General features: G+C 44.9%; 2 protein-coding genes across 3 annotated transcripts in view; one reads left to right on the top strand and one right to left on the bottom strand.

The window, feature by feature from the left end:
- TMEM141 (transmembrane protein 141) overlaps positions 1 to 14,691 on the bottom strand; it is a 21,161-nt gene extending 6,470 nt beyond the window's left edge. The window contains exons 1-3 of one of the 2 annotated variants that reach the window (XM_088482464.1): positions 14,307 to 14,691; positions 13,818 to 13,884; positions 13,096 to 13,179 (exon numbers count right to left, since the gene is read on the bottom strand). In XM_088482464.1, the coding sequence (XP_088338590.1) occupies positions 13,096 to 13,179; positions 13,818 to 13,884; positions 14,307 to 14,360 (205 nt within the window). In that variant the 5' untranslated portion in view covers positions 14,361 to 14,691. The remainder of the gene's footprint in view (positions 1 to 13,095; positions 13,180 to 13,817; positions 13,885 to 14,306) is intronic. The other variant, XM_088482465.1, reaches the window with a different exon arrangement.
- Positions 14,223 to 23,446, top strand: SPCS1 (signal peptidase complex subunit 1). The gene is made up of 4 exons (XM_088482466.1): positions 14,223 to 14,775; positions 21,122 to 21,181; positions 22,873 to 22,959; positions 23,176 to 23,446. Exons 1-4 carry the CDS (start codon positions 14,740 to 14,742, stop codon positions 23,290 to 23,292), a joined length of 300 nt encoding a protein of 99 aa, XP_088338592.1. The 5' UTR covers positions 14,223 to 14,739; the 3' UTR covers positions 23,293 to 23,446.

Genomic DNA, 23,446 nt, shown 5'->3' with positions numbered 1-23,446 from the left:
CTAAATGTGTCACATGAGCATCTACAGTAGGTGGGACTTCCCACTTAGTACATTCAGTAAGTCGGAAAGTATACAAAGATGCTAATCTTTTTGTAACATGGAACAGTTTATCTGCTTTACTTATGCTTCTTCCATAAGTTCAGTGAGCTGCTCAAACTTAGGAAACTCAGCTTTTACTACCTGGTGTTTAAACACTGGAGACTTGGGGCTGGCTCATCATCCTATATATATAGGATTGATTTGACTGCCCTCACCAAAGAAGGGACATCCACTGTAGAAGGATGGTCCTCCTCTCCTGAGATAGACCTTGGAGAAGAACCCGGCGCATCATCCGATTCCTCCGATGATGTGTCTGAATCTACATTCAGAGCAGACTGATAAATTATATCGTCCACTTAGGCGGTCTGTTCGCCTGCAATATTTGTTGAAATGCAGTAGCTGACTGAGCCGTACTGTGACTTGAGTGGGCATAAACATCCAGGAAGGAAGGATGTACAGGGGGAACAAACATAGCAGGCTAGAACTGCTGTGGGTATTCCATTAAAGGAGGCAGTGTGGGAGTAGCCAAACAGTCCACTAGCTGCGTCATAACCTGAGACAAGAAGGACACCCAAGGTGGCTCCTGTACAGGGGCTGGTCAACTGGACAGGTGAGGTGGTTCTTTATAACAAGCAGCACACAAACCATCCTGTATAAAGTCCTGAGGGGACAAGCCCACCAAACAGCTTTTACATGAAACCAGCACCAGGGCATCAGTTTCCTGTTTACCCTTATTCTTTGACATAATTAAGTGCAAATGTGACTGCCTTCACAAAAAAAAACAAATGTGAAGTACAATTTGAAAACACACAATAAAAAAAAATATATATTCCCCACACATCTGTAGCAAAGGGTTGAGGAGAAATAGTAGTGATAGTTATAACTGACAGTACAGAAATAAAGGCAGTAACAAAACAACACAGCAGAGCTAGCAAAAGTCACATCCAATGCATATACAATATATTTGCAATGGGTCCTGAATCAACTACTCAAAGCACAAGGCTTGGTAGTATTTTGAGCACTGTATAACCCGGCCTCTGGGGAGAGGTATACAGGGAGACTAGGCCCAAACCTCCTGAGACCAGCAGCTTCAGTACAACAAATGATAGTGGTCGCTGTGAGTCTCATACACAGAGGAGGGTAGGAGAAGCAACCCAGACGCGGGAAAACCGCTGCTGAATCGGTAGCTAGGGGAGGGGCTGCCGGGGAGTCTCTCTCTCCCCTATGCTGTACAAACCCCCGGTTGCGCTGGCCTGATAACATAGCCGCCGCCACTGTCCCCGATGCCAGACGACTTGCCCCAGTGATCTAGTGGGGGAGCGGACGCAGCAGTCGCCCCACTACAGCAACCTCTGGCAGGTCTCCAACAGCCGAAGGTAAACCACCCTGTCTGCGTCCCGTGCTTCCGGCTGCAGTCCCGAGTCCCAGCATCGCTGGTAGCCAAGCTCCGCTGGTGCCCGCCGAAATCACCAGTCCAGTTACTGGTGCTGCGGCGCCGGCTGGCGTAGATGGAGCAATGCTTGCTCTAAAGTAAAAATAAATAAATCATAAAATAAATAGCTTGGGACTGCATGAGCAGTCCCCTTGTTATAACGGTGAGTCTGAATCCTGCCACACCAAACTCAAAACTGAATGTCTGTGGCCGGGGTATATGTGTAGGAGGACCTGAGGCATCCTGGGAACTGAAAGCTTAACTGTTTGGAGCCTGGATGACTCCAACCACATTTTTCCCATGGTATCCCTGTGGATCCCTATGGACCCTGTAGAACAAATATACAGTACTGTGCAGAAGTTTTAGGCAGTTGTGGAAAAAATGCTGCAAATTAAGAATGCTTTCAAAAATATAAATGTTAATAGTTTATTTTTATCAATTAACAAAAAGCAAAGTGAATGAACAGAAGAAAAATCTAAAGCAAATCAATATTAGGTATGACCACCCTTTGCCTTCAAAACAGCATCAATTCTTCTAGGTACACTTGCACAAAGTCAGGGATTTTGTAGGATTATAGTTAGGTGTATGATTAACCAATCATACCAAACAGGTGATAATGATAATCTTTTTCATATGTAGGTTGAAACACAGTCATTAACTGAAACATAAACAGCTGTGTAGGAGGCTTAAAACTGGGTGAGGAACAGCCAAACTCTACTACAAAAGTGAAGTTGTGAAAGACAGTTTTATGTAACAGGTCATACACCATAGCAAGACTGGGGTTTCAAGATGTGCTGTTCACAGCAACAAGACACAAGGTAGTTATACCACATCAGCAAGGTCTCTCCCAGGCAAAGATTTCAAAGCAGACTGGGGTTTCAAGATGTGCTGTTCAAGCTCTTTTGAAGAAGCACAAAGAAACGGGCAATGTTGGGCACTGTAGACACAGTGGTCGGCCAAGAAAACTTAGTGCATCAGATGAATGACACATCAAGCTTACTTCCCTTTGAAATCAGAAGAAGTCCAGCAGTGCCATTAGCTCAGAACTGGCAAAAACCAGTGGGACCCAGGTACATCCATCCACTGTTCGGAGGAGTCTAGCCAGAAGTGGTCTTCATGGAAGAATTGCGGCCAAAAAGCCATTCCCTTTGACGTGGAAACAAGGCCAAGCGACTCGACTATGCATGAAAACATAGGAACTGGTGTACAGAAAACTGGCAGCAGGTGCTCTGGACTGATGTCAAAATGTTAAATATTTGGCTGTAATAGAAGGCAGTTTGTTTGCCGAAGGGCTGGAGAGTGGTACAATAATAAGTGTCTGCAGGCAACAGTGAAGTATGGTGGATGTTCCTTGCAAGTTTGGGGCAGCATTTCACAAATGGGATTGGGGATTTGGTCAGAATGAATGGTGTTCTCAATGCTGAGAAATACAGGCAGATACTTATCTATCGTGCAATATCATCAGGGAGGCATCTGATTGGCTCTAAATTTATTCAGCAGCAGGACAACGACCACAAACATACAGCCAATGTCCAAAAAGTGAACAGGGTGTTGCGCTCAACCCATTGTGTATTAAGTTTGTTTAGTAGACATTTATGGTAGCTTGACAATATTGTTCAGCCCGGAATTCACCTATATGGTGGATATGTGACTGTATCTATGAGGCTATGGGCAAGGAAAGGAACTAATTTCTTATAGGTGTAAAGGCAATATCTTTTACTTCAAATAGAAATAAAACAACAATACAATTCAAGATATCAGTAGCTGATTAATAGTAAGTCTCTTATCATGCTTCGCAGAACATGAGTATTTCAAGTCAATGTAATTAACTGTAATCCAAGGTGCTGTTTTCTGATGTTTATATGGCACACAATCAATGTCACTGTATAAAGTTTATGACAGAATGCCGTGTCCCGCTACTCTGTCTATGAGATAAAAGTCAGTGCACACACCCTTGCAGCTGTCTTTCGCCTCCTTAAGCGAGTCTCGCGGTGGGAGTCTGGTAAGTGGATAGTAGTTGGTGATCCGGGCCGGGTGTGATCTCCCCACAGATCAGATCCCAGTAGTACGCCTGGTGAAAGGTTTCCCCCAGTACCTCGGCTCTGCAGGTGTCATTAAGAACTATCTTCAGCAAAAAGAAGAACAAGGAGTTCTGGAAGTGATGATATGGCACCCACAGAGCCTTGATCTCAACATCATCGAGTCTGTCTGGGATTACATCAAGAGACAGAAGGATTTCAGCAAGCCTACATCCACAGAAGCTCTGTGGTTCTCAAAGATGTTTGGTATAACCTCCCTGCAAAGTTCCATCAAAAACTGTGTGCAAGTGTACCTAGAAGAATTGATGCTGTTTGAAGGTAAAGGGGTCACATCAAATATTGATATGATTTAGTTTCTCTTCTGTTCATTTACTTTGCATTTTGTTAATTGATAAAAGCAAACTATTAACTCTTCTATTTTTGAAAGCATTCTTACTTTGCAGCATTTTTTCCACACCTGCCTAAAACTTTTGCACAGTACTGTACGCCAGAAAAAATGTCACTATAAGTAAACCATTCCTTCTGGAATTTTTAAAAACGCTGTGTGATGAGCGAGTTCCATGCATCACGCAGAGTGTTAAAAAAACAGTTTACTGTAGTGACATTTTTCCTGGTGTATATTTTCTACCAACGAAGTACTTAACATCTGGACACCAGAAAGAAAAAAAACTGTGGTATAGAAACAGATCATGTTACTTGAATGTATGAAGATATAACGTGCATCACACAGAGAATCACCCTAGAAGTTCAGCCAAAGGTTAAAGAAAAAATATGAGATATGGTAAGAACTTACCCTTGTTATCTCTATTTCTACGAAGTCCATAGGGTTCCACAGGATACCTTGGGGTATAGGTGTGACGTCAGTCGCAGGGCACCAAAGAGTTAAGCTTTCAGCCTCCCAGGATGCACTAGGTCCCCCTCCTATACCCCGCCCCCGGGCCAAGGCACCTCAGTTAGTTACCAAGCCATAGGCCGGAGGAGGAGAAGGAAGAGAGAGAACAAAGATCTGGACACATACAAGAATCACATTCTCACCAGAGGGAGACAGAAAACCGGTGACCAGAGCAAAGCCCATCTGCAGCACAGGTGCGACAGGGCGGGAGTCCTGTGGAACCCTATGGACTTCGTAGAAATAGAGATAACAAGGGTAAGTTCTTACCATATCTCATATTTTCTACTTCAGGGTCCATAGGGTATCCACAGGATACCTTGGGGATGTCCCAAAGCAGTATCCTTTAAGGGTGGGGACGCTCCTGTGCAGAAAGGAGAATCCGCCGCCCGAAGGAAGCATCCTGAGAGGCGAAGGTGTCAAACCTGTAGTACCTCACGAAGGTATGGACAGAAGACCACGTAGCAGCCTTGCAGATCTGAACTGCCGAGGCACCACGTCGAGCTGCCCACGAAGGACCCACAGACCTAGTGGAATGAGCCTTCAGAGAAGGAGGGACCGGTAGGCCTTCATGAAGATAAGCTTCAGAAATAGCCATACGGATCCAGGCTGCCAAAGTTTGCTTTGAAGCAGGCCAACCCTTTTTACGGAAGCCATAGAGGACAAACAAGGCGTCCGACTTCCTAAACGAAGAAGTGCGGTCAACATAAGTCCTTAAGGCCCGCACAACATCCAAAGAGGCCTCACCCACGGAAAGACCCGGTGAGTTAAAGGCCGGAACAACTATTTCCTCGTTAACATGAAACTGGGAAACAACTTTGGGAAGAAACTCGGGCCGAGTGCGGAGTACTGCCCTGTTCCCATAAAAAACCAAGAAAGGGGGTCTACAAGAAAGAGCCCCTAACTCAGAAACACGTCTGGCCGAAGCAATGGCCAGAAGGAAAACAGTCTTAGCTGTTAGCCATTTAAGATCCACTGAGCCCAGTGGTTCAAACGGCGGTCCTTGGAGAGCCCTCAGGACCACAGCCAAATCCCAAGGCGCCACAGGTGGAACAAAGGGCGGCTGAATGCGGAGAACACCCTGCATAAAGGTGCGCACATCCGGGATTGTAGCAATCCTACGGTGAAACCAGACAGATAGGGCCGAAACCTGTACCTTCAAAGAAGCAAGGCGAAGCCCATGATCTAGTCCCGCTTGCAGGAAGGCGAGAATCCGAGACAGACGAAACTCCTGCGGTGCATAACCTCTCGGTTGACACCACTGGAAGAACGTATGCCACACGCGATGGTATATCCTCGCGGAAGACGGTTTCCGAGCTCGTAACATGGTACGCACCACAGAGCTGGAAAACCCCCGGGACCTCAGCATGGCCGTCTCAACAGCCACGCCGTCAAAGACAGCCGAGTCAGGTCCGGGTGAAGGCAAGGACCCTGAGACCGGAGGGAACAGGTATGCGAACCGGAACGTCCACCGGACGGACAGAGCATCCACCAGAGACGCCCCTTCGTCTCTTGTGCGAGACCCGTACACCGGCAACTTGTTTTTGTGCCGGGACGCCATGAGGTCGATTTCTGGAAGACCCCACCTGTCCACCAGTAGTTGAAAAACGTCCGGGTGCAGGGACCATTCCCCCGGATGAACGTCCTGGCGACTTAGAAAGTCCGCCTCCCAATTTAGCACTCCCGGGATGAAGACCGCTGATATGGCCGGAAGATTGCGCTCCGCCCAAACCAGGATCCGAGAGACCTCTACGAGAGCCGCCCGACTGCGAGTTCCTCCTTGCCTGTTTATGTAGGCCACGGTGGTAGCGTTGTCCGACTGGACCTGCACCGGGCGACCCTGGAGAAACCGCTGTGCCTGCTGGAGAGCATTGAAGACCGCACGGAGTTCCAAGATATTTATTGGAAGCTCCGCTTCTGTCGGCGTCCACCTGCCCTGGAACAAGTGTGGACCCAAAACTGCTCCCCAGCCCCGAAGACTGGCGTCCGTTGTCAACAGGACCCAATTTGGAACCCAGAACGGACGTCCCTTGTTGAGGTGGGTCGTCTGTAACCACCACGTAAGGGACAGGCGAACCTCCTGGGTGAGCACAATCGTCTGGGACTTCAGAGACTGAGTCAGCCCGTTCCACTTGGACAGGATCAGGTGCTGCAGAGGTCTGGAGTGAAACTGGGCGTATTCCACCATGTCGAACACCGACACCATGGAGCCCAGTAACCTCATCGCCGAGTGTAAGGACACCCGGCGGCTGTGCAGGCAACTGCGCACCCTTGACTGTAAAGCAGAGATCTTGTCCTCCGTCACGAAGATCCTTTGCTGTCCCGAGTCCAATAAGGCTCCAAGATGCAGAATCCTCCGAGACGGGATTAGAGTGGACTTCTGCCAGTTGATTAGCCAGCCGTGCCGTTGCAGCAGTGCAATGGTCAGGTCCAAGTGGCGTAACAGGAGCTCTGGAGATCCTGCCACCAATAACAGGTCGTCCAAATACGGTAACATGCGGACTCCCTGCAGCCGCAGAGAAGCCGCCATGACCGCCATCACCTTGGTGAAAACACGTGGTGCTGTTGCCAGGCCAAAAGGTAACGCCCGAAACTGGAAGTGGTCGCTGCGGATTGCAAACCTGAGGAACTGTTGATGGCGCAAAAGAATAGGGACATGCAGGTAAGCGTCCTGTATGTCCAATGACACCAAGTAGTCCCCAGGTTCCAGCGCCAGAATGATGGACCGTAGGGTCTCCATCCGAAACTTCGGGACCCGCAAAGACTTGTTGAGTGCTTTGAGGTTGAGAATCGGACGATATGACCCATTGGGTTTCTGTACCAAAAATAGATTTGAATAGAAACCCTGGCCCCTCTGGAAGAATGGAACAGGCACTATAACTCCAGCCTGGAGCATAGTGTGCAATACCTTCCGCAGCTCCGTAGCCTTGTTCCGGTCTGATGGGAGACCCGTGGTGAAGAAGCGAGCCGGGGGTCTGTGCCGGAAGGAGAGGGCGTATCCGTGGGAAACCACCTCCAGAACCCAAGTGTCTGTCGTAGTGGTCGACCAACACTGGGCGAACTGTAGCAGGCGGCCTCCCACCCTGGGATCCCCCAAAGGGAGGCCCGGACCGTCAGGCCGCAGGCTTGTCATCTGGCTTGGGGGCCGGACGTCTGGTACTCCATGCCTGCTTCCGGGGCTTGACCGATTTCTTAGGGCCAGCCTGTCGAGGAAACGACTGTGGTTTGGGCCTGCCCTGGGCCCTAGATGACCGAAAGGACGATGGTCCCGAACCAGAAGGAGCAGCGGCCGACGGGAGACAAGCAGATTTGGCTGCCGCCAGCGTGGCCACAATCTTATCCAGATCCGGACCGAAGAGAACTTCTCCGGTAAACGGCAACGCTTCCAGACCTTTATTGGAATCTGCGTCCGCCTTCCAGGATCGCAGCCACAAGGTGCGACGAGCAGCTACCGCTGCTGAAGAAATTCTAGACACCAGAGTACTAATGTCTAGAGCCGCCTCGTTGATGTAGGTGGCCGAATCACGGAGATTGCCAATCAACTCCGCCTGTTCAGCCGGACAGTCGGATTCAAAAGAAGCCTCTAATGAATCCGCCCAGCGCTCCATCACTCTGGCAACCCAGCAAATGGCCATAGCCAGCCGTGCTGCCCCCCCTGCAAGGGAATAAGCGGACTTCAGGCAGATTTCTACCTTGCGGTCCGTAGCATCCTTAAGGGAGGACATGGATGGCATCGGCAATGTGGCACTACGGACAAGACGGGTCACGTGAGAATCCACCTGTGGAGGGGATTCCCACTTAGCAAAATAATTATCCGCGAACGGATAAGCCACCGCCAGGCGTCTCTGCGGCTGGTATCTTTTGCCAGGTTGTTTCCACGCCTCCTCTAAATGGTCCACCAACTGACCCGAAAGAGGAAAGACTGTGGCATCGCCCTTCACATCTTTGAAAAAGGCATACTTAGATTTAGCCGCTGGGGGAACTTCGTCCTCAATCACCAAGGCTGTGCGGACCGCCCGAATAAGTCCAGGAATATATACTTTGGACTTAGCATCAGCGTCCTTAGTATGGAGAGGTTCCTGATCGTAAGGATCCAGAATCTCCCCATCATCAGACGTCCCTTCGTCATCCTCATAAGGAGCGGACAGAGACGCCACCGGCCTTTTATGAGGCCGCATCACAGACTCCCCTTGCAACACATCCGACAAGTGCTGTACAGAACTCGTCAGGGAGTTAACCCACGCTGGCTCCTGAGAACCCGGGAGCGGGGAAATAGGGAGACTGTGGGGTACCACCAATTGTCGTGGGAACCCCTGCATGGGTGACGACACCACAGACTGCTGGGACAAACCCATCGGAGTAAACGCGGGCTGCGGAGCTAACTGGCCCACTAAAGCTGTTAACGCCTGAGCGAAACAAGCCCAGGGCGGCTCCTGTACCGGTGCTGTAACCGTAATAGGCCGCGCCATGGACAAACACTGCCGGCAAAGGCCCTCCGCGCTATCCTCCCCCTCCGCTAACGGTACTTTGCACGTGGTACACTGTAGCCGGAGGGGAAAATCACTTTCAGACATGATGGCACCACGTATGTGACCTCTCTCACCAATTAAGTATTAAATAGGCGAGAGACCACCCTGCAGCACCGCACCGCAAGGGCTTTAGCAGAAGAACAGGGACAGTAATAAAGCTGACAGTTTAGAGAAGAAAAGTTACAGGCAGCGCTAGCACAGTCACATACAATGCAGAGAAATAACAATTCCTGCACTAACAGCGCTGATTACTCAACTACACAGACACAGGGCCTGGTAGGACACAGCGCTGCATACACAGACCTGAGCCACAGCGGAGGAGAGGTATGCGGGGGGACCCAGACAACGATGCTTCCGTCCAGCGCTTCCAGCAGCGTTCGCCATGCGTTCTGGAGAAGATGGCCGCCGAGGAGCAGAGAGGAGGCTGGCCTGGGGGAGGAGCGCTGCCACAGGACCAGTCGGCAGCATGCAGAGAGGGCTGTGTGCAGCGGGGGAGGCGCCGGCTGTGAGACAGGGAAGGCGCGCTCCCCTGGCATGCATTTAACCCCTGGGACGCCGCAGCGCTACCGCTCTGCTGCGGTCCGCTGTCCCAGGGGGTAGTGGAAGCGCAGGTTGGTCCCCTGGCTCCACGCTGCAGCCAGTCCCCAGGGAGCCCCCTGCCTGGGGACTTAGGACCATGTGATCAGCGGGGACCCACCGCGGGACCCCGCTGCTTACCTCTGTCCCCCTTGAATCCGGCCATGGTCCGGAGCATCTGGGGTCACCGCTAGCTGTGACCCCAGACGCCCACCAGCATCCCCGGATCAGTACCGGCGTTCTGGTACCGGCGGGGTGTAGGGAAGACAGCATGGACGTCAGGACTGACTGTCCATGCTGTTCATCCAGATGTGCAGCCACAGCTGCATGAAGAAAAAGCTTCAGGGGCTCTTCTAGCCCCCACTCCAACAGGTGCACCCGACTCCGGCCGGGCACCAAACTAAACTGAGGTGCCTTGGCCCGGGGGCGGGGTATAGGAGGGGGACCTAGTGCATCCTGGGAGGCTGAAAGCTTAACTCTTTGGTGCCCTGCGACTGACGTCACACCTATACCCCAAGGTATCCTGTGGATACCCTATGGACCCTGAAGTAGAAATAAGGAAAGATGAAGTTGCTTGACCTTCTGGATAAGAGTATCACCTCTTTTACATTTCAGTGTATCCTGGTATAGATTTATTTTTTAACTTGAATTCTTATTAAGGTTTGAAGATAAATTAGAGAAGCATAACATATAATAAGCAATTATCACTCCCCCCATGGGCTTATATAATAAACATACATAACTGGTAAATTTGGATTAAACAAAATGTCTTAACAAGGTCTTATCTAAACCAATAATACCTAGAAGATACATTAGTATTAGACAAATGCCCTTATAATGTTCAACCTAAATGTATTTGGGCACTTGTTGATTATATGGGCGCCACCTGAAATAGTCTCCCCACCCTGCTGCTGGTCTCACTGAGGGTTCACTGCTCACATTTTGTGATAACGCCTGATGTGAAAAATAAAGTTTTGATGTCCCTGAAAATGGTTTGTTTTGAAGATGTCAGATGATAACTGTGTGATATTGAAGTTGGCTGCTCCTATTCAGTCTTATTCTTTGTTCTATGAGATAGCTGAGAAGAGGTCTGATTGGGAGCATCCAGCTGGAGGCTGCAGGTGAAGGCTCGCTGGGTAACCTGTTGCAACAATTATTTTATATGGTTTTACCCCATACTTCAAATGATGCCCAGCATGTTTTCTTCAGACCTCTACAAACTATAAAATATTTCTGATCAATACTTTCTAAAAGCACTTCCTAAAAAAATCAACTTCTAAAGCTGCATACACACACGATTTTTTGACCGATAATCGTTAAACGATATCGTTTAAAAAAATCGTTCACTTTCTGAGTCAAATGATGAACGATTATCGTTCATGCGCGTTCACGTTTGTAGTTCAGTCAGATTTGTCAACTGAACGATTTTCATTAAGGGAATATGCAAAAATCGTTTGTAGTTCATAAAAATCGTTCATTACACTTTATAAAATCTGACAGATAATCTGACAGAAAATCGTTCATAAAATCGTTGGTAACAAAATCGTTGTGTGTGTATGCAGCTTAAAAGTTATTTCGTAATCAGCACCAGGTCTTATTTTAAGTGGCCACTTTCGCACAAACATTAAATGTTTTTTTACCAACACTCCTTTTTCATATAAAGGTGTTTTTCAATCAGACAATTCTAAGAAGTAAAATCACTTTATCATTCACCCATATCAAAGCGATTTATTATTGACCTGTATAACATACATGAGATAGTTCAGCATAAACTAATATTCTAAGTATCTCTATTATACAATAATTCACCCCTGTGCAGGTAGACAATGACTGACAGCTAACTGTGCTGATTGGTTGATGAATGCATAGGGGCAAAAACAGTGATGTCACAGCAAATCAAATACCTGCATCAGGTACTATAAGGATTAGCTGTCTCAAAGGGAGCAAGAAGAACATTCAGTGAACTGTCTGGCTTGTACTGTACACGGAAAGGGAAAAACATGCCACTAGATTAAAGTTGTCCATAATAGAAATTAAAAACAATGGAAATGTTTTTGATACCAGTGTTCTTTAGTATTGCTCAAAAATTGGTACTAATTTTTATTTTGTTTATTAAATCAAAGATCACATTTTATTTTTGATCACTTAGTTCGTGTTAGCCATTATACAGTAATCCAGAAGTACCTGTCCACCAATTGCATATTTATCAGGGAGTTAATAAAAAAAAAAAAAAATAGGGAAAAGTAACACTAACAGAGGAAATCACAGTGCAGGAGACCAGAGCCTGGAGTACACGCCACCACTGGAAGCAGTAGGGAAGCCGACGGACGGAATCCTGACCGTCGGCTTCCCGACTGTTTAATCCAGGCAAGGGGTTAAACGCCTGTCATTTTACCTACGCCGGTAGCCCGACACTTGGCTTACCGATTGAATGTAAGCCTGGCGCCCCCCGCCGGGTTAGGTTTAGGGGCACCCCCCGGGACTTTAGGGTTAGGCTAGGGGAAGGGAGGGTTAGGCACCCCCGGGGGGGATGTTAGGGTTAGGCAGACCCCCGGGGGACTTAGGTTTCGGCAGCGGGTAAGGGGGGCTTAGGTTTAGGCACCCCTAAGGGAGGGTTAGGGAGTAGAATAGGGTAGGAAATACTTACCTTGGGACGATCGGGATTTTCACTGCTGCCGGGATCTGAATCAATCATACTGAATCCGCCACCACACCTCCGCATTAAATTAAATCTTCTGTAATTAAAATACAAAATCTAGGCAGATATCTCTGCAATCTGTCGTATAATTTGCAGTGAAGATAGCAGTGTATCATGATTTAAGTGGCTTTGAACAAGGCTATATAGTACGTGCCAGAATGATGGGTCGAAATTTACATTTTATGCTGGAGGCCACAAGTAACATTAGTGTTAAAACATTGCAGTGTTACCTTTCTTCTCTGGGGTACATGAGCTGACAGCCCACTCAGGTCCCATTGCTGACCCCAAGGCTCTACGCATCGTCTGGGCTCATGATCACTATAACTGGACGCAAGATAACTGCTAACGTGTAGCCTGGTCTGACAGGTCAAGATTCTAACGGTTTTGGGCAGATGGACAATTACATGTGTGGAGAAAATCCCCACGTGGCAATGGGTCTCCATGCCAACAAGAAACAGTCCAGGGCGGTGGTGGCTCTGTTATGATGTGTGGTGTTAAGATGGCATGCATTAGGACCACTGATACATCTGCAGACATCACTGACTGACAGACGCTACCTAATAACCCACGTGGATCATTTGCACCCATTCATGTCATGCTTTCACAGACGGGAACAGGCTTTTCAGCATGACAATGCGCCAGAGCACAGGTCCAGAGCCACCAGATTATGCCTGGAGGAGCATTTTTCTGATTTGGCATCATTAGTTGGTCCCCTTTTTTTACCACCTATGAACCCAATAGAACACATGTGAAACACTGTGAAATTTACTACATGTAATAAGGGCTTTAAAAAAAACTCAGATTGGGCCTGATAGCATTTTCTAGGAACCATTGACTCAAAGGAATTTATCATAATTCCACAAGAATTTATCAGCATCCATTTACTGCCTTACCCACAGACAGGAGTATTTTCCACTGCGGAGGATATGGCAGCCTTTTCCCCAACATAGACTGGATCAGTAGTATTGCACCTGTGCCTGGTAGCAAAGACATAAAAATGTTAACAGTTTGGTTAACACTGTTCATTGTACATATGCTGTAAGTGTTCTATGAGATGTAACCAGTGACGCGCAGTGAGGTAAATGGCTGGGGAGGCACTGGCTAGTATCAGAGCCAGATATACACATACATATATGAACCTTAAGGGTTCATGTGGGCAATATACAAATGTGGAGCAGTATATAGTGCTGGAAATGTGGTGCGTTTTGATCAGGGATGTGTGGAAAAGGTAGACGAGGGAGGCAGTGCCTCACCTGCCATACACTTTTTACTCCAGGGAGTTTTCACTATAAAAATGATTAGGTGTATTCATTACTCACTGACACATTTTAAAAGGGAAACATAGTAAATGCATTGAAAAAGCCGGAAATCCATAGTAAATGGGTTAGAAAAGCCGGAAATCATAGTAAATGTATTAGAAAAGCCGAAGAAGGTTTCCGGCTATTTCAATTTATTTACTATGGTTTCCAGCTTTTTCAATGCATTTAATAAGATTTCCGGCTTTTTCAATTCATTTACTATGGTTTCCGGCTTTTCAATACACTTTTCATGGTTTCTGGCTTTTTCAATGCATTTACTATGTTTCCGGCTTTTACCCACACCCTTTTGTTATTACCTGTAATGAAAGTCACTACACCCTTCATAAAGGCCTGTGACTGGCAGGCGGTATATCCTGGCAAGCCCTGCAAGAAATGACACATTAATATCCATTCCAAACCATGCAGAAGTATTACAACCCAATTCTTTACAGTGTAACAGGTGACACACAGCGCTGGTGTCCAATCTCTGACAAGTAGTTGTGACACAACAGACCCTCCAACATGACCCGTTCCATTAGGTACAAAATACTCTGCTCCTGGACTTACTACTTAATTTATTATTGCAGCCACCTGTGGTGAAGCACCTGTCTCATCTATTACATAGTTCACCACAGGTGGCTGCAATCATACAATAGGTGGGAAGTCCCAATGGAATGGGTCATGTTGGAGGGTAAGCTACAAGTCTCAGCAAAGCCACATCAATGTGTAGTTTGCAGGGAACGATATGACTTGTGGACGCTGTATGTAAGCTGTCATTACACAGAGCATGCTGCTGATAGACACACTGGATGTTTAGCTGCCAAGGCGTCATCCACTCGGGTGAGACCCACATTAACCATGGTAATTGCTGCAGGACTGTGTGTGCAGGGTACCGGCTCTGCCGTAGCGGTCACATGGTTCTGACGTCAGAGGTCCTTCTGTCAACCTGGATCTATGGCGGACCCGAAGCCGCCTTCCCGTCTCCCCCGCACTGTGGACACCTTAAGACTTGGGGGTGTCAGTGAGAGGAGTGTGTACAACTTTGCGATACACATTTGCCATTACGATGTGGTTGAGAAGTGCACGGAGGAGTCCCGCAATGACCCGGCTGCAGACAGGCGTAGCTAGGACAGCTGTAGGGGTCCTCCGTTGAGGTGACGCTGCTGCTGCTGCTTCCGGATTGGGGGTGGTCAGTGGACCCGCTGCTTGTGTGTAAAAGAGATCCGCTCAGCTGCCACCATGTTCGACATATTCGCCTCCATCCCCACCCAAATGGTGAGCCGACCCCCGGCAGAGGCCGCTTGTAGTACAGTGTGTAGGGAGGAGGAGGAGGAGGAGGAGGAGGAGGGCTGCGGGTCTGTGTTATATGTGTCCGGCACTGTGCGTGTGTCATGGGTACAGTAAAGAGTTGTCCCTGGGAATGTCCCGATCTTGACTAATATCGCAGCCTGGGCTATCCATGTTACGTAGTGCCTGGCCTCAATATGATCTGTCCTTATCCTGTATGAATAAGATCTAAAAATAAAATCAGGAAACAAATACCCTGATGTCAGTAGACATATGGTGCTTAGCAGCCAGGTGTTCCTGGGCACCGTAATAACATATAGTGATGGGTACTGTTTAGTGCTTGTTATAGTGATGTGATCTGTGCTATCCATCAGGTGGGTGGTAGTAAGTTGGTTCTGTTGTAATACAAATTGTATAACATTTGTGTTTCATGGTGTCTGTTACGAAGTATACAAATGTTAATTTAACAAGGGATAATAGAGCGCTTATATTAGTTACTGATTTTAGTATGGGCAGTAAATGTGATAAGCCATTAAACTAGATTTAGGAAATTGAAGTAGGCCCAGCAGTAGTAAAGCAGCTGTTAAATTAACTACACTCAGGTAGATGAACACGATTTGTGATTGTTTGTTTATGTTCCAGCATCCTTTGTACTTCCACAGATGAGACTAGATATGCGAGTGTGTAATAAACACATTGATGGGGTTATATTTCAAAGCAGTCTATGCAATTGGTCAGAATGACTGAAATGCAATAATAAGCTAAATGTATTTAATTTATTTCCAGTAACTTTTATTTTACTGAAGTACAGATGTGTCCTCACTTGTATTTGCTGCAGTCGCACCAAACAGTCCCTCTCGGCAGACCTGGCACTTTGAGACTCTGCTAGCTCCGGGCGTCTCTTTTGCGTATTTTATTGCTGAAAATGCATCTAAATAGCAATGAGATGAGACTTGGACACACCAGGAGACTGCTGATTAATTTGTTATGATACTTGTATATGTGTGCGACTATGTCTCTCAATCAGCATGCAAAGTGCTACGATGCAGCGACCGCAGCTCTTTTCCACACCAAGTACCATTTACAGACATATCAAATTAAGCAGCACATTGTCAGCAAAGAAAGATGCTAGTCTAGTAGCATGGGACCTGACGGCTCACGCACATCAGGCAAGTCGCACTGCATGGCTTATTGAGGCTAGATGAGCAAGGACACATCTGTCGCACACGGGCATGGAGAAAGATTTTAATTTTTTTTTAAGCCCTGTGAAGGACTGAAAGCAACTCTAAAGTCCTTCCTCTTGTTTTTATTGTCTTGATTGGCCTGGGCAACATACTAAACTGCTAGAATATGCTTGTGCTCACTGCCATGTTATAGTCTACGAAAGAAACTATAGTAAGGGGTATATTTACTAAAATGCAGGTTTTTAGAAGTGGAGATGCTACCCATAGTAACCAACCGAATTCTAGCTGTTCTCTTCTAGAAGTTGCTAGATATATCTTAAGTAGTATCTAAGGCTGGGTACACACAAATATTTTCTATCCAACCATGCAACTAGTTGATTGGTTGGAATGAAAATCTGGTAAGGTATGAAAGCAAATGACAATCAGCAATTTGCTCCCAAACGCTGGAAAATGGACAAACTGTTGTTGTTTGAACAAATTGTTTAGATCAAACATCTAACAAACTTGTCCAACGACCATTTTCATTTGTTTTTGGCATTTAGGAGCATATTGCTGATCATCATTTACTCCCATAATTTACCAGATTTTTCATTCCAACCAATCAACTAGTTGGATGGTTGGACAGAAAATCTTTACGTGTGTATGCAGCTTAATTATTTGATATGGGCAACAACTCCACTTCTAAAAACCTGCACTTTAGTTAATATACCCCTAAGTGTGAAAAAAAAAAAAATTCTATTGGCTTCCCAGGACTATAAGCTCAAATGAGATCTGTTTGGGCAATATCATTTAAGGGGTGGGTACGCCATCTGCAGCATCTCCTGTAAGGGAAACTGATGAGAACCACAGGCACAGAACTGGACCACTGATTAAGCACTATCACACCAGAGGCTGAGGTATTTTGAGGTAAACCGTGGCTGTTCATTATCTTCTTTATTCACCAGACACAAACTGGAACTAACAAGCAGTGCAGCGGCATGCCACTATCTGCTATAGACTAATAATAATCCCCTATTTTTGTATTTTATTGTTTAAATGTAAATCTTTATTTTTCCGTATTATATATACCATATTATTATTTACTTACCTACTTAAAGGCAGAATAGCCTGTCACATTTGTACAGCCATGGCCAAAAGTTTTGAGAATGACACAAGTATTGTTTTTCACAAAGTCTACTGATTCAGTTTTTATGCTGGCAATTTGCAATTCATCTGATCACTTCATGACATTCTGGAGTATATGCAAAGTCCCTCTTTGCCATGACAATGAACTTAATCCCAAAAACAAAATTTCCACTGGATTTCAGCCCTGCCACAAAAGGACCAGCTGACATCAGTGATTCTCTCGTTAACACAGGTGAGTGTTGATGAGGACAAGGCTGGAGATCACTCTGTCATGCTGATTGAGTTAAAATAACAGACTGAGGCTTTAAAAGGAGGGTGGTGCTTGAAATCATTGTTCTTCCTCTGTTAACCATGGTTACCTGCAACCAAACATGTGCAGTCATCATTGCCTTGCACAAAAAGGGCTTCACAGGTAAGGATATTGCTGCTAGTAAGATTGCACCTAAATCAACCATTTATCAGATCATCAAGAACTTCAAGGAGAGAGGTTCAATAGTTGTGAAAAAGGTTTCAGGGCGTCCAAAAACTTCCAGCAAGCACCAGGACAGTCTCCTAAAGTCGATTAAGCTACGGGATCGGGGCACCACCAGTGCAGAGCTTGCTCAGGAATGGCAGCAGGCAGGTGTGAGTGCATCTTCATTCACAGTGAGTAGAAGACTTTTTGAGGATGGCCTGGTGTTAAGAAGGGCAGCAAAGAAGCAACTTCTCTCCAGGAAAAACATCAGGGACAGACTGATATTCTGCAAAAGGTACAGGGATTGGACTGTTGAGGACTGGGGTAAAGTTATTTTCTCTGATCAATCCACTTTCAGATTGTTTGGGGCATCTGGAAAAACGCTTGTCCGGAGAAGGAAAGGTGACCGCTACCATCAGTCCTGTGTCATGCCAACAGTAAAACATCCTGAGACCATTCATGAGTGGGGTTGCTTCTCAGCCAAGGGAGTGGGCTCACTCACAATTTTGCCTAAGAAAACAGCCATGAATAAAGAATGGTACCAAAACATCCTCCAAGAGCAACTTCTCCCAATCATCCAAGAACAGTTTGGTGACGAACAGTGCCTTTTCCAGCATGATGGAGCACCTTGCCATAAGGCAAAAGTGATAACTAAGTGCTTGGGGAACAAAACATTGAAATTTTGGGTCCATGGCCAGGAAACTCCAATCCCATTGAGAACTTGTGGTCAATCCTCAAGAAGCGGGTTGACAAAAAAAACCCACAATTTCTGACAAACTCCAAGCATTGATTAGACAATAATGGGCGGCCATCAGTCAATATGAAGCCCAGAAGTTGATTGACAGCATACCAGGACGATTGCAGAGGTCTTGAAAAAGAAAGGTCAACACTGCAAATATTGACTCTTTGCATAAACTTAATGTAAGTGTCAATAAAAGCCTTTGAGACTTATGAAATGCTTGTAATTTTACTTCAGTATACCATAGTCCTTCTCAAAACTTTTGGTCATGGCTGTAGAAACATAGGGGTACATTTACTAAGATGGGAGTTCTATTTAAAAAGTGATGTTGCCCATAGCAACCAATCAGATTCTACTTCTCATTTATCTAGCGCCTTCTAGAAGATAATACCTGGAATCTGGTTGCTTGACTTCTTAATAGAGCTCCCATCTTAGGTGAATTTCACCCTGTGGGGTAAATGTACATTTTTTGTTTTTTACTGATCAAGTAAACCATATGCTATTGTGTACTCACCTATTGTGGTAATTATCAGCAGTACCAATGTGGAGAACTTGGCGATTTATATTGAATGACACACCGACTGCTTTTCAATATCTGAATGTTGATTCAAGAGTATAAAATCCAACCATTAGGACGACCTAGTAGAATTCAACTAACATTAAGGGTGCCTTGACTTATTCACCTCTCCCAATACAGAGAAATTGTGATTTATAATATCTGAGCGAATACTCTATCCAGTCTATTCTGAGTAACCCACATGGGGACCTGTATGACATAGAATAGCAATATCACCTTTATACTACTGTGAACCTCACTGATGCCAATGTGGACACTGAACTGATACAGGAAATGACTGTGTATCCGAACCTCAATTGATTTGTAATTTTGACACACAACACTTCCCATGTGGGTAACTTAAGCTGTGTACACACCTATAGATGTATCTGCCCAATCTGTGGTGGGAAGTAAAATCTGGTAACGTATGGGGGCAAATAAAATAAATTTGCTCCCAAACACTGGAAAACTGACTTTATATTCCTAAAGTTTGAATATTTAGATTGTTAGAACCTTAGGTACTTTGTAAAAATAAAGGGGAGATAATCTGCCATGACAGTTTTTTTTTATTTATCATATTCAATAAGAAAAATATATATTTTACTACTGATGCTGACCTGTGTACCACAACCGGTTACTCACATTTTCATAATTTTTTATTATATGAAGTGGTATTTAGGAAAAAATAAAAAATGTTTAGAACATACAGTAACAGGTATTTGTTTGATATTACCACAAGACTAGGATCAAGGAAGTCAACATTTAAGGTCACTGACTCAAATGTTTTAAAAACTGCTTTCCAGAAAAACATATAGATTAAAATTTGCAAAAGCTTTGTGTATATTCCTTCATGTTTTAAAATTGTCTTTACCAAATTTCAATTTGGGAACTCAATGGGATTTTGTTTATAGTAACGTGAAAATTTCTGATTTTGTCAAAATTGAAAAACAATTGTTGATAATGTTTTCCGTCCTGTTACTTTCTTAATCTTGGCAGTGTTTTTTTTTTTTTTTTTATAAATTCTTTTCATTTATAGTCTTATACCATAGAGAGAGTGACATTTAATTGTGCCTTTTATATTGTAAATTGTTAAAAAAAAAATATGGGGATGTTGACCATGGCAACCTATAAATTACCTATAAACCTATAAATTGTAGGTTTTATTTAGTATAGTCTAATAGAAAATTAAACACAACGTCAGATTTTGTTACAGTACATACAGCTTATTATTTTGAGCTAAAATTAATATTTGCACTTCTTACTTCCAAATTAACCTAAAGAGTGCAAGTCAATTGTTTGATGGAAATAGCTCCTGTCTAATGTGACCTGGAGCTAATTCAATTGTTTTGGTCGACCAGCCACGAGGCTACACTTATCGTAGATTTCTGCTTTCCTTTCCTGCAGCGCTCCCGACACTTAGCAAAGGAGAAGATGCTTTAACGGGGCTAATCCTGTGTATTAAGGCACAAGAATGCCGCCATCATGACCAGCGCGTGGCTGGTGGCGCAAACAATTTATTTAGCTCCCGGCCCTTTAGGTGGGAGCTAATTCTCACAGTTGAATCGTCCCCAAAATGTGAAAATAAATATATATATATATATATATATATATATATATATATATATATATTTTTTTTATAGCGGTTGTTCATGTGTGTTCTTGTTGCTCATTTGACACCTTTGATAGAAAAGGAATATTTTGTGTATGCCATTAGGCACCTGCTGTTACCTGAAAGTACCTGTACCACTCAGCTCATCTTAGCCGCTTCAGTTTGTACTGCTGGAGGACTCTCTGCCCACTCCTATACAGTAGTTCATCATAGGATGCGTGATCTTTTGAACCGTATTGGACGTACAGTATTGAGTCCTCCTGTGTTGTGAGCTGTAAAACCTGCCTGCATATAAGTGCTAGATTCTTGCTCTAGGCCAGAGGTTCCCAAACACGGTCCTCAAGGTTCCCCCATAGTCCAGATTTTAGATATTTCCATGGTTGAGCACAGGTACCTCAGTCCAATTTGATTTAACCACCTGTGCTCATCCATGGATATCTCTAAAACCTAAACTGTTGGAGCCTTGAGAACCGTGTTTGGGAACCTCTGCTCTAAGCAATGGCTGGAATCCCACGGTAGGGACCCACTGCCTTTTTGGTACACTAAATAGAGCAGGAAATAAAGCTTTAGTTCTTTTAGCCAGTTTTGGACATAAAATAAATTTGTGCATATAGTTCACAAAGTAATTTGGTTGTTATATTGCCCTTTTTTATATCTTGTTTTGTAGGATTACAAAGGTCAGAAACTTGCAGAACAGATCTTTCAAGGAATAATACTGTTTTCTGCAGTAAGTAAAAGCTTTTTATTCTAGTACATGTTCTTTGGAAAATAATGCTTTTAAGGACTGCCACCCACATTGGGTCTATTGGGGTTCTGGTTGCTCAAACTGATTACTGAACTGTACCCATGTTAACAATAGAAATTGAGCAGACCTAATAATTCATTGGTTGGATTGAACATATGGATTTCGATTAGAAAGGAAGCTCATGCTTCCACATGTAAGCCAACCGTATGTTGTGTACATTCTAGCACCCTGCACCTGTCACAACCCGTGCAGTTCCTCTTTCCTGCCTGACGCTCTGCTCTGGTGCTTCTAGCAGTTTGTTGCATCAGCTGAGTGAGCTAGAAGCACCAAAGCAGAAAGTGATACCCCAGGAAAGAAATAGGAACAGCAGGATGTTAGAATGAACACTATGTATGCGGTCATCTGCAGATTTCATTTTTCTATCCTAAAGGATCAATGATAGTTGTATTTTGATTGTCTGTTTAGTGTAAATAAATCTTATTTTCTTAGTTACCAGCCTTGATTTTTAAATGCTGCCGCAAGTTAACATGGTATTTCTAAGTACTAAAAGCAACTATTGCCGGTAATGGGCATATATTACTGCATACAAAATGATTATCTAACCAACTCTTGTGTCATAATTTTAGTGCTGCTTACAGTCTGTGTAAGACTAACGCCTGTCACATATTTACAGACGTGGTACAGCGTTTCTGGGCAGGGAAGCAGCAGTTTTTTATGAAATTCGGTCTGCACTGTTATATTTTATATAAATGTCCCTTTTAATTATATTAAGGTATCTATAACTGTTGTACAGTGGGGTTCGGTACGGGATGCCAACGCCGGCATCCTGACCAGGTTGGAATGCCAACACCTCCTAGTAAGTAATCCTTACCTCCCCCCTAGTACCTAAACTTAACCCTCCCTCTCGGTATTCTGACCGCAGCGGTCAGCAGCTGACTGCATCCCGTACAGTGCCATGTATAATTTGGCATCTCATTGCTTGGTGGAAGGATCACTTTAAACTTTTTTTTAAACATAAAGCTGAATGAAACACGGAAGCCGCATATCCACTACACTATCGTTCAGTGCTGGCACCCTCCCTCATCCCCGAACCTGCACAACCTGACAATATCGTTAGGTTGGACATCAGGTTCGGACGATGAGCAAATTCGTCAATGACCATCGGGAGCGCGCATTGCTGGTCGTTGACAGCATATCCACTGGCCGATATAATGAACGATAACCATATCCTTCAATCGTTAATTTTATCGGCTAGTGGATATATGCGGCTTAAGAGGAAGATTCAATTAGCCCTGATAAATTAGCGGGGTTGAAAAAGGGAGGTAGCTTCGGGATATTCAATTATGCTCCCTTTTTTTTCCCCCTAATTGTTGGATGAACATGTAAAGTAGGGATGTGCAGGCTCGGATAGGTTCGAGTTTGCATGCCGAGTTCGGATTTTTGCCTCCAACAATCGTGTCTCAGAAATGAAGCAAAACGTCATCTTCCATGGACTTTTGTCCATGGAAGATGATGTTTGTCCATGAAAGATGACGTTTTGCCTCTTTCTGAGACACGAGTTTTGGAGGGAAAAATCCGAACTCTGCATGCAAACTCGAACCTATCTGTGCCTGCACATCCCTAATGTAAAGTAGTGGTTGAAGGTCTTGATTAAATATAAACTTCTCTTGCAGGTGGTCGGCTTTATCTACGGATATGTCATTGAACAGTTTGGCTGGACAGTGTACATAGTAATCGCAGGGTTTGCTGTGTCTTGCTTGGTATGATATTTCGTTACACTTTAACTGTCTAAATGCTCAAATACTGTGTAATATCCTGACCCAGATTTCAAGTTTGTGCTCTAGATCATTTTTGTCTGCTTCATAGTCTAGACCTTTACTGTAAAAACTAACTTTTTTTCTGGTAGTTGTACACAAGATAACATGGTTAAAGAAACATTGACCATAATCCATCATCTTTTGCTGTGTTTATTGCAGTTAACTCTTCCTCCATGGCCAATGTATCGCCGCAATCCTCTAAAATGGCTACCTGTCCAGGACTGTGCTGTTGATGACAAGAAACAGCAGGAGAAGAAGTCCAAAAAGCACAAATAACTCCCCACCTTCGGTCATCACCAAGTCAGAGGGCCATGTATGAAAAATGGACTGATATGTTTTCTGCTAAGCAGAACATTGTGCTTATAGGGCTTGTGTTCTAGGTATTGTCTAAATGTCCAATAAAACACCAATCTGTTTTGTTTTTCCTTTA

The sequence above is a fragment of the Taudactylus pleione genome, unplaced genomic scaffold, assembly GCF_031769625.1.
Source record: "Taudactylus pleione unplaced genomic scaffold, aTauple2 ptg000289l, whole genome shotgun sequence".
NCBI classification, from domain to species: Eukaryota; Metazoa; Chordata; class Amphibia; order Anura; family Myobatrachidae; genus Taudactylus; species Taudactylus pleione.
This window is presented reverse-complemented; position numbering and strand designations above follow the sequence as displayed.